Source organism: Thamnophis elegans, chromosome 8, assembly GCF_009769535.1.
Source record: "Thamnophis elegans isolate rThaEle1 chromosome 8, rThaEle1.pri, whole genome shotgun sequence".
Taxonomy (NCBI): domain Eukaryota; kingdom Metazoa; phylum Chordata; class Lepidosauria; order Squamata; family Colubridae; genus Thamnophis; species Thamnophis elegans.
The window spans coordinates 61,381,033-61,398,093 of NC_045548.1; the positions used below are offsets into that span (position 1 = coordinate 61,381,033).

Genomic DNA, 17,061 nt, shown 5'->3' on the forward strand with positions numbered 1-17,061 from the left:
AGAAGGTGATGGGATGAGACTATTGTCAGGTTTCATCATTTAAAATCCCCCAATCAAAATTAATATGTCAGCAGAGGGGGAAATTAATTTAAAAACTGGTCATGGGCTATGCACACAGTAATTGACACTTCATAATACAATAAATCAAAATTGCCCTATCTCCATTTAAACTTTGCCTGTCTGTACAGGTAGTACCTATTTAGTAACCACAATTGAGAATAGCTACTCAGTTGTTATGCAACACAATTGCTAAGCAAATCCCCGATTGTGCTGATGCTCTTATTTCAGATTTTCTCTCTGGCAAAGGTCATAAATGCAGGGACTGTTTGTTAAATGAGGTAGCTGATAAACAAGAACTACCTTTATATCAGTGGTGGGATTCAGCCAGTTCGCACCGGTTGGTAACTTTCTAAGCAGTTTGGTGAACTGGTTGTTGGAAGAAATCATTAGGGCAGAGAACCGGTTGTTAAATTATTGGAATCCCACCACTGCTTTATATGCATTTCTCATGAGTTCAGACTGGAATAATTTAAATGGACATTGATGCTAAACATATATATTTATATCAGTTTGCTATACATATTGACTATAAATGATGTATCACCTATTAATGGTGACTAAACACATGGCTTTGGATATAGACAATAATAATATAAAGTAGTTGTTTATTTGTCATTATGTTCATCATTATGCCCCACCCCACCCAGGACAGCAGTACTGAAACACAGATTTACTAGTGGTTTGATAACTAGATAAATTGATAATCTTCTCTTTTATTATTTGTTCCAAGTTTTTACCACTGATTTTTCTACTTATCTGAAGAAAAAGTATTCATCTGAAATTTAAGTCATTCTTACTCATGCTACCCAAGAATTGAGTAAAAGTAGTCCTCGACCCTACCACAGTTCATTTGGTGACTGTTCAAAGTTACTCAAAGTTACACAATGGGCTCCATTGTGGTTGTAAGTTGAGGACTACCTGTATCTGAAACTGAGTTATAATTTTAAAAATCTGCGGAAAGTAACTCAACTTAAACTCAAGAAAGCACTACTCACCTGCTTCACTTGTGGGTTTAGCCCAACCTGGTCAATTTCGTCAGACAGAAATGGAAAGAATAACACAAGTCACAGACAGCATCATCTCTTGACATACCTTATCTATGTCTGAGACCTAAAAGCTAAAAACAATAGCCAGGAACCTGTCAAGCAGTTGCCAAGGTCATCTCCCTATGACCCGTCCCAACAGTGATACCCAGAAATAATTGAATCCAATTACCTTGTCTGTAAAGGATGATACCAATTGTTCACAGCAAGCTTACAATTGTTCCAGCTATGTTCCCACAACATTGCATATGGAACAGATGTCACACAGTATGGAAAAATATCATTGGTTCATTCTGCACAAACGTAGCTGCATTTACTGCTGTGTACTTGTTAGATCCGCAGAAAGAACCAGTCGGGAGGCGTCTGAGGTAACCGTAAGTCAACAACTTTTATTGCAGGCAAGAACAAAGAACAAAAGTAGACCGGCACCCTTCCTCTGTCTGACAGCTTTTTATATAGAGCTGTCAGACAGGAGGACCAATAGCTGCGCGTATGACAGCCCGGCAACTTGCAAGGTGTGCCTGATTGGCTAAAACGCGCCTGGCTGTTGCCGAGCTGTCATTCGTAAGTCCGAGGACTTACTCAGGCTTTAACAGTACTGGGGCTGCAAATGGATCGGACAAAGGGCCCATTCTGTGTTCAATCTGATTCATTGCAAAAGTTCTCCAATCACACTCCAACCCGCTACTTATCTTCTGTTGTTCTCAGTTTTCTCATAAACAGTTTGAGCTCTACTACATGGAAGAAGGCACTTAAGAATAATAGTATCACGTAACTATGTTATATATATTTTTTGTCCCACTCATTGGCCAGATATTCTATGTGATTGCTGTCAGTCACAATAAACTTATTTTTTTAAAAAATCATCCAGGTCTGTCAAGTATCTAGAATAGACTGTTTGTCCAGGAAGGCTTTATGGCAACAAATGTTTTTCATCTCTGAATCTTGGCTGCTTAAAAGAGTCACAGAATGATCAAAATGCAACAGACATTTCAATGTTGGAAAGTACAAGGCAATTCAGAATCCCATTCCTCAATAAACAATATGATAGCAAAATTGAATGGAAAGTTTCTGCTTGGTCTCTGCAGCAAAGAGGAGAAAAAAAACCCTGGAAGGTTTCCCAATAATGCTGCTTTTTTTTTTTTGTTAATGCCAGAAGACGGTATAAATCAGGGATGAAATTTAGCAGATTATGACAGGTTTGGGAGAACCGGTAACATAAATTTTGAGTAATTTGGAGAACTGGCAAATACCACCTCTGGCTGGCCCCGGAGTGGGATGGCAATGGGGATTTTGCAGTATCCATCCCTTGCCATGCCTACAGTACCGGTAGTAAAAATTTTGAATTTCACCACTGGTGTAAATGTAGTTCAGGAACACCCCCCATGCTCACTCCTGCAATTTGTTCTACACTTCTGGAATGGAAGTCATAGTTTCAGAGGTGATATTCAGCAGGTTCTGACCAGTTCTGGAGAACCAGTAGCAGAAATTTTGAGTAGTTTGGAAAACCGGTAAATATCACCTCTGACTGGCCTTGCTCCCATCCATCTATTTTCTGCCTGCTAGCTGATCAGGATGAAATGGGGATTTTGAGGTAACCTTCCCCTGAAATGGGGTGGGAATGGAGATTTTGCAGTATTCTTCCCCTGCCACACCCACCAAGACATACCATGCCTACCAAGCCACGCACATGTAATAAAAAAATTGAATTCCACCACTGCATAACTTCCATGTTAGTCACAACAAATGAAAAATTAATCAAGCATAAGTTTCAGTAGGAAAGCAGAATACATCAAGCTGGACTAAACAAGCACATACCAAATGGATAACTCATAGACTTAAACTAAGGTTTTATGTTTACAGCATTATATCAGGGTTTAAATGAATTGGTTGGATTGTGCCTACCTTTTCACAAAGTGCAATATCAGGAAAAATATTGGGAAAAGAAAAGAAAAAAGCTAACTTCTGAAGTTTTGTGCATCTATGATTCAAGGTTTTGTTTTCTTTACAGATCTTAATAGGAAGAGGAATTTGGTATCTATAGTAGACGTGTATATTCAGGTAGTGGAATTGCACCACAGAAGCTGTTAGGCCCTCAAATCCAGCCCTTAAAGTTCAATTTCACAGAAAATTTTATTTCTGATGATAATTGAATTTAAGACAATTAAATCAGAGGTGGTATTCAGCAGGTTCTGACCAATTCTGGAGAAACAGGAGTGGAAGTTTTGAGTAGTTCACAGAACTGGTAAATACCTCCTCTGACTGGCCCTGCCCACATCTATTCTCTGCCTCCCAAGTCCCAGCTGATCGGGAGGAAATGGGGATTTTGCAGGAACCTTTCCCTGGAGAGGGGTGGGAATGGAGATTTTACAGTATTCTTCCCCTGCCACGCCCATCAAGCCACGCCCACAGAACCAGTAGTAAAAAAAATTGAATCCCACCATTGAATTCTATCACTGGATGCTTTTCTTTTATTGCACATGAATGTAAGCAGGAAATATTAATACAGTATACAGGCAATGTGATCAGGCAATGAGAATAATTTTTAGACTCCAGCTTCCTTTCATTAGATTTCCATCAGTGTAAACTCTTACTGTCCCTTCTGTCTCCCCCTTTGTTCAAGAAAATCAATTCCCCAGTAAAGAATAATACAAAATACTGAAGAAAAAAACCCATCTTGGGATTGTACTTCAAACAAAACTCTGCAGTACTTTGAACTAAACTTTGTTTCATACACAGGTCTTTAGCAGTTGCTTTCACTGCTTCACTTGGATACTCTGAAGAGGCACTGTTTTCCCACAGGTTGCCATGTAAAGGAAAATTGGAATTGCACAATAAATTGTGGCTGTATGAAGACACTTCAAGGGCAACCACTATTTCACCAGTATTTAAAATAACATAAATAGATTACTTGTAGCCAAAGCTTGTTCTATGCATTATTTAAGCTCTATTGTGTGTTCAGGACTCTTTTCCTGGGAAAACCAATGCAGGACATAGTTTCAAAAGCAACAAGGAGAACCAAAAAAACCTAACAGGAAGAGTTATATAATCGCTTACATGCAGTGGTTATGTAACTCAGAATTTGCTAATCAATATTCTTCAACTTTCTTCCTCTATGAGGAGTTCATATTAGTAAGTTTTTTTAAGTATTATACCTCCCAATGGTATGTGTTCTTCTTTCCCCAAATATGATCTCTTCTTTTGCAATTTAGTTTCCAGTTTATCTTTTGCATAATTAATGCACTAGCATATCTATGCGAGATCTAATGATATAGCAATGATTAACCATATAATCTAATGTGAATCTACTTAGAAATAATCCCTTCAGGTATAGTGTGGCTTACTCTCAGCAAAAATCATCCAACTAAATGCCAAAGTTTCTTTTTTAAAAAATTTGTACCTTCTAGAAATCATGATAACTATAGAAGAATTTTAATTCTTAGCTATTGCTCAGAATTATTATGAGATTGTTGTATTTGTAGATGAATCTCCTCAAACAACTTAAATCTGCAAAGAGAAGGATCATCCAGAAAAATATATTTCAAACAACTTGAATCCAAATCTTTTAGATAGGCTTAATATTAGAGCTCCTTTTGGGAGATATATTTAGAAGAGTATTCCCTTCCAGAATAGAAAGACCTGTCACTTCCTTCAAAATTATGACTTTAGAAATAACATATTTACCTTAATTCAGGTCTATGTTATTTGTCATCCAGGTTATAAGTCAAACATGCATTACAGTCATATCAGCAGCTGCATCTTTAATAAATACCAGTACCGTAAAGCCCACCTTTCTACTGTGTTTCCCAGAAAGTAAAACAATGTCTTATTTTCTTTTGACCCCCAAAATAAGTAGTTGGCCTTATTTTCTGGGAGGTCTAATTATTTTTGAGGTGCAGGAGGCGGAGACTGTGGTCACCTCATGACTGCTGGCTGTGTTGCAATATTTTGGGTAGGGCTTATTTTCAGGGGAGGGCATATTTTAGCGCATGCGCACAAAAGCCCAATTGAGCTTATTATCCAGGGAGATCTTATTTTCAGGAAAACAAGGTAGTTCTAATAAAATGTTTCACAAATTAAACTTTAAAACATGTAATATCAGTATTTTTATAGTGAATTTTGGTTTTATATTAGTTTTCATTGGATGTTCAACTTACCTCTACAGATAGGAACTGGAAAGTCCCAGGATGCTGTATTTACTGAACTGGCTAAACAGGTAAGTTGGGGATGACCATCCAGTATGTAGCCCGTCACACAGTTATATCGGATTTTGTCGCCAACATCAAAACGTGTTCCAGATAAAATGCCTTTGGATGGCGTTCCAGGATTTCCACAAGAACTGCTCTGTAATTCTATGAAACAAAAGAAAGAAAAGAATTACAAGAGATCATAATTCACAAATTAGCACTGCTATTTAAAGTGCTCGTATGTACCACCAATTATCTCTTTTTCAAGATATTACATACTATTCCTTTCTGTTGTGTTTCCATTAGCTTGCATTCCATATAGTGCTGCAGTTTGTGTTTCCTTAAAGATCCAAATTTATTTATATTTAGTTATAAAAAATAATTTATTTTTTTATAATTATGTATTACATTATCAGTAATTTTCTAAAATTATAAACTGAATTTTTCCTTGTTTTCAGTGTATATTGTATTCAGTATATTTTATTCAGTATTCAGCTTTAACAGATGTGCACCTTTTTTAAAAAGCACACATTCTTACATGAAATTATGACTGGAAAAAGAATTTGAGACACACTATTGAATTTGCCCTCTAGAAATACAACAGTCATTGGAATATTCTGAGAATTACGTAGAACATTAAGTAGAGTTCTAGCCCAATCTCTAGCTCAAGCAGGAGACCCTATATCTTTCTGTTATGTATTGAATGGATATAGTTGTGTTAACTGTGCTAAAGTGAAACTAATCTTTAGATGGCCCCAACTGTTTTGGAGGGAAATATAGAACATTTATATTTGGACGGCCTTTTTCTAGTTCTATGATTGGTTAAGGCCCTGTGGGCCTAGAGCAGTGATGGCTAACCTTTTCTCCTCACATGATGAAATTGCACACATGTGCATGCACATGATAGCACATATGTGCCCATATCCATAAAGCAATGTGTCCTGCCCTCCTTTGCATGTGCACATGACTCCCCCCAGGATCCTCAACCCCCTGCATATTTATGTGCCCCCCATGCTCCCCCCTGTGCATGTGCATGACCCCCCAAACCCATTTTGGGTTTAGCAGGCTTCCCTGGAGCCTCCTGAAACAAAAATGGGGTGCAGGGGAGCACACTGCAGTTCCCTTGGTCCCCCCACTCCATGTGCATGCATGTGCAATGCCCTGAATGTATGGCAAAGACCATACAAATGAGCTGGCAGGTGGGAGGTGCACATACATGCATGGTGGAGCTGAGCTGGGCAATGGCTTATGTGCCCACAGAGAGGGCTATGTTTGCCACCTGTGGCACGCATGTCATAGGTTCGCCATCAGGGCCTAGAGTATAAATCACAGGCATTTGCCTGCAGTTCCTTAGTCCCATTTTTAAGTCACTACACAATACTTCCTCTTACAGCTCTGTCATTTTTCTCCAGTAAAAATAAATCATTTGAGCAAAGCCTGATATTTAGCTCATGGTCTTATTGATTTAAAGTTCTTCTCATAAACTCTCCTTTTAATTCATTAATCTTTTAAGTTAACATCTCTGTTTTAAAACTTGGAAGAGAGGAAAATGATTCCAGAGACGATGTCAGATTTGCATGTTCAACAACAAGAGCAATATATTGCATAGTATTTGAATATTTAAGCTTATTACCCAGTCTTGCCATTGTGAATGATGCTTTTTTCCCCCTCTTAATGAAAAGCAGTTTAAAAATCATCACAAATACCAGGAATAGTCAATTCTATAGTATATGGTTATAATAAGACTGTTCCAAAAATGTGAAGGGTGGATTAACATACGAATAAGACAAGCTACCACATTAAAATGTATACTTCTATTTAAAAATGGAATTCATGCTATTTAATCAAAGATCAAGTCAGTTAAAGCCAGCCAAAATGTTAGAGATATTAACTTTGATGGAAAATGGTGTAGAGTATAGAAATAAATGCACAATGATTAACATTTCTAAGTCCTAAAAAAAAAGTCATACCTAGGTATTTTTTTCCCTTTAGGATCTAAAACTTAAATTCATTTAAAAGAAAAACTTGATATGAATGTACTTATTACTTCTCAAGTCTTTTTTGTGAAGAAAATATGTTTTATGCAGATTTCTGAGTACAGTTCAAAACAGATTTTTCCCATGTTTTATTAATTTACACGTCCATTGATAACATGACAAAGGAGAACATGGAGTTGAATTAGATAAGTGTTAAACTGACCCAACCATACAAAAATTTATCTTGCTTAAGCAACTGCGTTTGTTCTTAAAATATGAATTCCCACAACTAATTACAATGAAGAACATTAACCAGATTTATACTTTCAACCAATTATTTTTCACCTGAGATGCAATTCTAGGCCACAGGCACAAATAATTAGACCCAATCCATTAATTAAAGCTATTTGCCAAGAGAGTTTGAACGTACTATAAATTGTAATTGCATCTAGCAATTGTAGTAATTTATCCCACCCAAACTCATCAATCCATCCTTTTACTTCATTAGACACTATGAGCAGTTAAAGCATGACTAACCCTTGAAAGAATAATTTTTGTTCCTTCCAGTAAATAAATATTTACCTTTTAATAAATGCTGCAGAAAAGCTGTCCTTTAGGAAAATCTGCAGGGCAGTCCAAATTGTGTATAATGCAAATAAACTCCTAAGTGTTTTCATTTAAGCTGCTGAATTATTATTATATACACAGCACTATGAAATCACAGTTGCCTGTTGTAGCTAGTGGGGGCCTTTATACACATCAGGTTCTTTCCAAAAAAAATGAAGCTATCACAATGCATTGGCATAGTATATGTGCAGATCCAAGCAATATGGCTTTTTGCATTTGACAGATGGAAATTTTGTCAATGCACAGGTTCTCTAAGTGTCATCCAACATTTTTATGTCACCCAGAAATATTATTTTCCTTTTCAATAGTAAGGATTTTGTTGTTATTGTCAAATAACCTAATAGAATAATAACGTTGGAAGGGTTCCTGGAGTTCTTCTAGTCCAACCCCATCTCAATTCAGCTATACAATCTCTTCTTAAAAACCTGCAGTGATGGGGCACCCACAACCTCTAAAGGCAAGCTGTTCCACTAGTTAATGGTTTTCATTGTTAGGAAGTTTCTCCTTAGTTCAAGGTTGCTTCTCTCTGTGAATAGCTTCCATACATTATTTCTTCTCTTACCTTCTGGTGCTTTGGAAAAAAAGTTTTGTTCCTCATCTTTGTGGCTGCCTCTCAGATATTAGAACACTGCTACCATGTCACCCCCAGTCCTTCTTTTCATTAAACTAGATATACTCATTTCCAGAAACTATTTTCATGTGTTTTAACCTCCAGCCCCCTAATCATTTTTGTTGCTCTTTTCTGCACTCTTTCCAGAGTCTCAACATCTGTTTTATATTGTGATGACCAAATATAATGTATACCTCATTTTAAAACTCATGTGATGGAGGAAGGCTACAAACTAGGGTTATGTTATTTTTCAAGAATCATAAATATTTATGGCTGTTAATATTTTATCACTATGTTCTTTTTTTTAAAAAAAAATGTGACAGTCATTTATATTTATTTCACCAGAAATAAATAATCTTTTAAAGATTATTTTACCAAGATCTTTAACTTTAATGTGCTGGGAAACTTTAAACCAGGAAGATATTTCATTTTTCTCTTTCACACTTTAAAAAAAGAAGCACAAAATCTAAAGTTTTCCCTAGGAATTTAAGAACATAGATTAAAAGTTCTATCACAAACTGAAGGATTTTTTTCAGGTTAAGAGCCATTCTCATGATAATGTTTGAAGCAGTTTTCCTAGAAACTGCAGTATTTATTTAAGAAATACTATATAAAAATAAGGGGATGCGGTGACTTAATGGCTAAGACGCCTGAGCTTGTCGATCAGAAAGGTTGGCAGTTCAGCGATTCGAATCCCTAGCACCGCATAACGGAGTGAGCACCCATTACTTGTCCCATCTTCTGCAAAATTAGCAGTTTGAAAGCATGTAAAATTGCAAGTAGAAAAATAGAAACCACCTTTGGTGGGAAGGTGACAGCATTTGGTGTTTAGTCATGCCACCCAAATGACCACCAAGACATCTTCAGATAGTGCTGGCTCTTTGGCTTTGAAATGGAGATGAGCACCACCCCCTAGACTTGGAAACAACTAGCACATATGTGCGAGGGGAACCTTTACCTTTACTTTTTACCTATATAAAAATAAATGTCATTTACAGTACTATGTGCTTATTTTTGAGTGAGGTGAGTTCAATGAGTTTCCTGGTTTTCTAAGATATGGCTGAGGCTTTGTGTCTTTCAATCTACTTTTTATAAGAGGTTGAATTGAAAATTGATCACTTAAATCTGAAGACTGATTCTCTTTAATTCTCTTAAAATGAGAAGATTCCCCATAATTAAGTTTTAATCTGGATTAGATCAGGATCCCCTCATCATTTCAAATAAAGTCAAGAATGGCAAGACAAGGCAAGACAAGTAACAATGGATGGAAACAAATCAAGGAGAGAAAGCAACCTAGAACTAAGGAGAAATTTCCTAACAGAGAACAATCAGCCAGTGGAACACCTTGCCTTCAGAAGTTGTGGGTACTCCATCACTGGAGGCTTTTAAGAAGAGACTGGACAGACACTTGTCTGGAATGGTATTGGGTCTCCTGATTGAGTAAGGGGTTAGGCAGAAAGACCTCCAAAGTCCCTTCTAACTCTGTTATTTTGTTATTTATGTTGAAATCATACTTCTGAAATCAACTATGAAGTAATAAAACTCTAAGGGCAAATTGCTCATAAAATATTTCCAGCAAGCTTTTTCATTTCATATTCCATTCTTGTTCTGCATGGAAAAACCTTTCTAATGTTAATAGGAGTTTTGTGCACTAAAACTTAGAGAAAAATATGCTCTGGAGAGTTCTCCTTAGCAGAAATGGGAAATGTTTTGAGACTATTTAATTAACAAAATTCCACTATTTGTAAGTATTAATTAAAACCATTCAAATTAAGCTTCTCACAATTCATAATATTTTGATAGAAACAACCTATGAAGAGGAACATTTTTTTTTTTACTTTGGGACATTTTTGATTAAAAATCTGACCCAAGTAAATATTTTATTGTTATGAATGGAAACCATATATGTGGACAGCAAATTTCTCTTCTTTACATGAAAAAAAAATAGTATCAGAAATAAAACAGCACTGAATCTTACAATAGTTCAAAAGTAGTCCTGTAATCATGGAAGACAACAAAGCAATGGTGGGATTCAATTTTTTTTTTTTTACTACTGGTTCTGTGAGCGTGGCAGGGGAAGGATACTGCAAAATGTCCACCACCACCCCTTCCAGGAGAAGGATACTGTAAAGTCCCCAATCCTTCCCCACTCCAGGGTAAGCTTATTGCAAAATCCCCATTCCGTCCTGATCAGCTGGGACTCAGGAGACAGAGAATAGATGGGAGCAGGGCCAGTCAGAGGTGTTATTTACCAGTTCTCCGAACTACTCAAAATTTCTGCTACCATTTCTCCAGAACTGGTTGGAACTTGCTGAATACCACCTTTGCAACAAAGTATGCATAATTTGGAACAACAGTATTGAATTTGAATTGAACTGAATTTATTATATTTCTATGCCGCCCTTTTCCCAGAAGGGACTCAGGGCGGCTCACAACCCAAGTCAGGGGGAGAGGATAGGGGATACAAATAAGGAAAAAAAAGACATAGACAAACAATACCACAATTTTAAAAAACAACTCAACAGGGACACCATTCGAGCGGGGACAGGAACTCATCAGCCCCAGGTCTGACGGAACAGCCAGGTTTTAAGGGCTTTGCGGAAAGGCTGGAGGGTGGTGAGGGTCCGAATCTCCACGGGGAGCTCATTCCAGAGGGCCGGAGCAGCCATAGAGAAGGCCCTCCTCTGGGTAGTCGCCAGTCGGCATTGGCCAGTGGATGGAATTCGGAGGAGGCCTAATCTGTGGGATCTAATCGGTCTAGTGGAGGTAATTGGCAGCAGGCGGTCTCTCAAGTACCCAGGTCCAATACCATGAAGGGCTTTATAAGTGACGACTAGCGCCTTGAAGCGTATCCGAAGACCAATAGGCAGCCAGTGCATCTCGCGGAGGATAGGTGTAACGTGGGTGTACCGAGGTGCACCCACAATCGCTCGCGTGGCTGCATTCTGGACAAGCTGAAGTCTCCGAATGCTCTTCAAGTATTGCCACTGTGAGGGTGGAAAAATCTGTATAAAAATGTACCTTTGAGCAATCAAGCAGATGCTATGCTGATGCTTTTATATACAAGCTAAAATCAGATACTGTAGAAATATATTTACTAAAATCAGGATACATTGATAGGGGATTAAATTATGAACAATATTGATCAGAACAATTTTTATAAACTTTCCATTAATAATAATCAGATGGGGAAAAAAGAACTAAACATAGAATTATTTACTGGTTGCTGGTATTCCATAGTACATATAGTTTAAGCATGTATGGTTGGCTATAATATTTTCCCCTCTATAATGTGTCTCTTCCACCCCCCTTCTGATCTCTAAAAAAATAACCAAGATGTCTTTTCAGACAAATACCCTAAGGAACTAGGTGTATAGCTGTTCATGGATGCTTGTGAGTAAGAAAAAAAAGGAAGATTTCTTTTAAGTAGGTTTAGTACATTAAAATAATTCCACAGGATCACATTGCTGACGCTTTTATTTTAGAGAACAGGATTATAATGGTTATATTGTCCCTCTGTGTTTGCAAAATATGTAGCAACTTTATTTATATAATGAAAATAATGCCTTATGCTCCCTGCTGAATGCCAGCTTCAGCATTAAAGAAGTTTGAACATCACCCACGCTAACTGTTCAGGTTTTTCCTAAAGAACTGGAATTATTTATAGTAGATTTCCATTGTATAGCATTTCAGAGGTTTTCACATTTACATTTACATTTACATTACATTGAGGATGAATTATGTATCTATAAAATTGTCCATAATACTATACAAATGTATAAAATAGTTCCCACAAAGTTAATAATCCACAATTTATATCATATAGCATAATTCAAATCAGCATTTATTTGCCCTATTTTTTTTTAAATGACCCTGTAATCCCTTGCATTGGGGTGGAGTCAAGGTGGCAGAATGGAGGAGGTGACCGTTTACTGGCTGGATGCCTTCATGATGCCTATGCAGAATTTACAGCAGATATTTTCTCTTTGTGCCCAGAGAGAGAAATATCTGCCGCTAAGTAGGATCCTGATTGCGACCTCCTGATTGTGTGGTGAGAGCTCTATCTCCATCAACTCTGAAGCGAACCTATTGACACCATCTTTTCCTGCCACAAACTTTGAATGGGGGAAGGGAAGGGGGAAATAGATAGACTAAAAAAGTTTTCTTGTGGGAACCAAGGTCAACCCAACAGGTGACAAGAGAAGGAGGAGAGGACTGAGAGGAGTCCCAGCTACTTTCACTGGACAATGAGATCGGTGATATCTGGGGATGGAAATATTTTCTCTTTTAATTAGGGAGAAAACCATGGGAACATTTAGAGTTGGTTTTCATTAGCTGTGCCGATATGATGTATTCAACAAACATGTTCTTTGGGTAATCTACCTGCCTCCAAGTTTTGCTTTTGGAGGATGCATTACTCAGACTCCTGACAGGCCACCACACCGCTCAGCATTAATTTGCCCTATAAATCTATTTATTTTTCCTTCTCTTTTCTGTTTCCATATACTTACATAGATGCTACTAAATCCCAACTCATTTTAAGGACCAAAGTAGCCAGTAACCTTAGCAGCTTTTCTCCACTTTTTAGAAGGAATCATTATTTAAATAATGAATGAAAAGATATCCTTTATAGATCTTCACCCATTATTGCCATTCACTATAAGCTATTAAAAATATATTTGCTTTTTAATTGAACTTAACTACTGATAATGCTTCTGTTTTAATTATAAAGCCCCTATGTCTCCCTTGTGCATGGTGAAACTTAAGTACTTAACTATTCATAGATCACTATCCTAAATGAGAAAGACCAGGCATAATCAATAAGAAAGTTAGCTAGAAGGGAGGAGAGAAATGGATACATAGACAAACAATATCTACTGGCAGTACCATCCTAAAGGTGTGTACTCAGAAATAATAACTTAGGGGTTTATTTATTAGTAAAAATCTGGAGAATTGTAATCTGTTAAATTATAGGTGATAACTTCTTCCTGAGTTAGGAAGGCAACATTGAAAGAATAAGCATCATTAGCACATTATTCTGCACCACATTTTATCAATAACCCGCTAAAGCAAGTAAAATGTTTGAAGGAAGTTCTTTCCATGTTAATGTAAACTGCCTTGCATTCTTTAGCCATTCCATGTTCCTGATGGAGTTAACTCATAGAAGTCTATGATTTTAACTAAATTTGTTACTTGTTACCAAAAGTGCCTTGAGAATCCTGATATTTAGCTACATGCAATAATAGCTCTTCTCTTACAATCTTTTGTAAGCTAATAGCAAAACATTATATTATATTTTTATCTGATTGATGTGCATGGCCGAGAGTCACTTTTGTTGAGATGGGCAACTGTATAAACTATATATATACACATATACACATATACACATATACACATACATACACATACACACACACACACACACACACACACAATTATGCACACCTCTGATGTGATTGAACCGAAGACATATATGTTTTCAAATTATGCCATAAATTGAGTTTTTGGCAAATCAATGAGTACAAAGTAAGACAAAGGCAAGACAAAGTTAGCAACCATCAGAAGTGATTACTTACTCATGAACATTTATCACTAATTATCAGCACATCATTCAGAGCTTAAACTGTGCAATAAGTTATAGTTCACTTATGGATTAAATTGGTTAAGGACCAAGCTTAGATGATGGCCCAAAATTTTAAAATGAGAAACAAGGGATACAATAATAATTGTAATAATAATAAATATAAAAATTGGCAGTACAATTGGGATTCTATGTGAACCTAAATTTTCCAACTCCAATTAAAACTAATCTTGTAATTTCTTATTTTCTTGCCCAATAAATACATGTAATAATTTGCATATATGAATGTCTCTGCAGTATGTCTCTACAGTATGTGTCTACAGGTACATAGAGTCAGAGCCTTCTTTGACAAAAGTCACAATCCAGAAAAATGGACAAAGCCATGTAAAACATAGATATGGCTGAATCAATAACTTTGAGTTAAAATATAAGGTAAAGGTTCCCCTCACACATATGTGCTAGTCGTTCCTGACTCTAAGGGGGGGGGGTGCTCATCTCAGTTTCAAAGCCAAAGAGCCAGCGATGTCCAAAGATGTATCTGTGGTAATGTGGCCGGCATGACTAAATGACAAAAGCACATGGAATGCTGTTACCTTCCCACAAAAGGTGGTTCCTATTTTTCTACTTGCATTTTTACATGTTTTCAAACTGCTAGGTTGGCAGAAGCTGGGATAAGTACCGGGAGGTTACTCCATTATGCGGTGTTAAGGATTTGAACCATCAAACTGTCGACCTTTCTGATTGAGCTACTGTATCCCTAGAGTTAAAATATAGTGCAAGGTAAAATATCCTATATGTTAGGGCTGTTAAAATGAATTCCTCAAGTCCTCAAATGAAGCTTCAACTATCCAACCTTCACCTTGCTCAGTTTTGGACACCATCTCAACATTTCCTCTATATTTCTTGGGATAAGAACAAGTTGACAGAAACCTTTCCAGCACTGGCTAAAGGTTGTTTATACTACATGGTTCTGGATTGTGTGAATTTTTCAGCGGGCAGCTTTGACCCCCATTGTGGTTAATCTCCAAATTAGTCAGTCTAGAAGCAGTTCAGCCAGTGCTTGGGGAGAGATGTTAGAGAAACCTTCCCTGCAATATAAAAGAGGCAACTCAAATTGCCCTATTGTGACCTGTTCACAATTCTGAAGCCTCCTGTATTTCCTGAAATTCTCCATCAAACAAATTAAATATTTCTTTCCATGGGATTCAGAATTCATTCAGAGATCAATTATGATCACTGATTCAGAGGTTTTTGTGTGTGAAAAAGATATCGCCAATATCTCTTTCATACACAAAAACATCAGATCAGACACACACAGGTTACTTGGTTTTCTTCCAGGAAAAACAAAAAGAGCCAACATGAAAAAGAAGTGCTTAGGTGAGATAAAAGACAAGAAATAGAAAAGATTAAAAAAAAAATTCTTTCCTATTGTGTAAATGTGAAGTATCAAAGAACAAGCCATGGTTCAGTAGCAAACTGTTATTCTGCTTTATATACCAAATGTCCGCCATCCATCTCCCTTATTTCCAGTTATATAGAAGGGAATTGACTGAGGATGTTTTAGATTCTTTCCAAACTTCACTGCATAAGCAATACTAACCATTTATGACTCCAGGTCAGTGTTTCTTAAAAAAAATTATAACAACTTCTAAGTGAAAAATGTTGGTTTGGGAATATTTTCATTTTATTTTAAACCTTTTATTTTAGCAATATCAGTAGCACTAAATGTCAGGGTTCCAGATAGCATCCAAAATTAAATCAGAGTTCAAGGCAAAGTATTGCTCAAAGTTCCAATTTATTAAGAGATCCATATTGGCACATCTGGGAAAACCCGAATCTGAAAGCTTCCTGGTTTTCCCCACCCAGTTAAAAGTTCGTAAACTTGCCCCCACACCCACAAGTCAATCACATGGTCCAATTTTCCACAGCCTTGCTGGCAGTTCCACCCATCCACTTCTGGTCAGGTGCAGAGGTGCAAAGACAAAGGATGACTTTGGATTCTAGAAAGGAATTTTATTTTGTCTACATAGCATTTAACTCCATACCACTCCCCTCCCATTTTCCCACAATACAAAGGGCATGGTAGAATAATAGAAAGTGTGGCAGGTCAAAGATCCAAAAGGAATATGGCTACAGGCCTGACGCTAAGACTCATATATCGCTTCATAGTGCTTTGCAGCCGTCTCTAAGTGGTTTACAGAGTCAGCATATTTTCCCCAACAATCTGGGTCTGACTTCTTTCCACTGACATGTTTTATCAGAAACTGACAGGGAAAGTCACAAATGGCAATCACATGACCTCGAGATGTTGCATTAGATGCAGTAATGCTGATAGCAACCAACCCCTGGTCATAGTGCAAGGAATGGCCACAAGTCATTTCTATCAGTGCTGCTATAACTTTCAACAGCCACCAAACAAATAGCTGTAAATCAAGGACTAGCTATTAAAAAATATTTTTATACTAAAAGCTGTCTAATGCTTTCTTTAAACAGACCACAGAAGGTAGCCTTTTGTCTTGATTTTCTGTCACTTTTCAGGAAATATCTCTGGCAGTGAGGGAATTTCAAGTCTTCCCATGAACATTCTTACTACTAAATATATTTAGAGGCCTGATTAAAAACATTAAATATAAGCTTGAAAGGAAGCACATACACTTAACTTTTGCAAGATAAGGCATTTGGGAGTTATGCATTGTACATGATCTTTTCTTATGAGCCGAGGTGGCGCAGTGGTTAGGGTGCAGTACTGCAGGCCACTTCAGCTGACTGCTATCTGCAGTTCAGCAGTTCAAATCTCACCGGCTCAGGGTTGACTCAGCCTTCCATCGTTCCGAGGTGGGTGAAATGAGGACCCAGACTGTGCGATATGCTGACTCTGTAAACCGCTTAGAGAGGGCTGAAAGCCCTATGAAGCGGTATATAAGTCTAACTGCTATTGCTATAACTGCTATTATGGACATAATTTATTTTCAGCTCA

The 17,061-nt window shown here is 37.2% G+C and overlaps 1 protein-coding gene across 1 annotated transcript in view; it reads right to left on the bottom strand.

Moving 5' to 3' along the window:
- CSMD3 (CUB and Sushi multiple domains 3) overlaps nucleotides 1-17,061 on the bottom strand; it is a 791,530-nt gene that overhangs the window by 481,808 nt on the left and 292,661 nt on the right. The window contains 1 exon segment of the mRNA XM_032222292.1: nucleotides 5,261-5,455. Within this exon segment, the coding sequence (XP_032078183.1) occupies nucleotides 5,261-5,455 (195 nt within the window).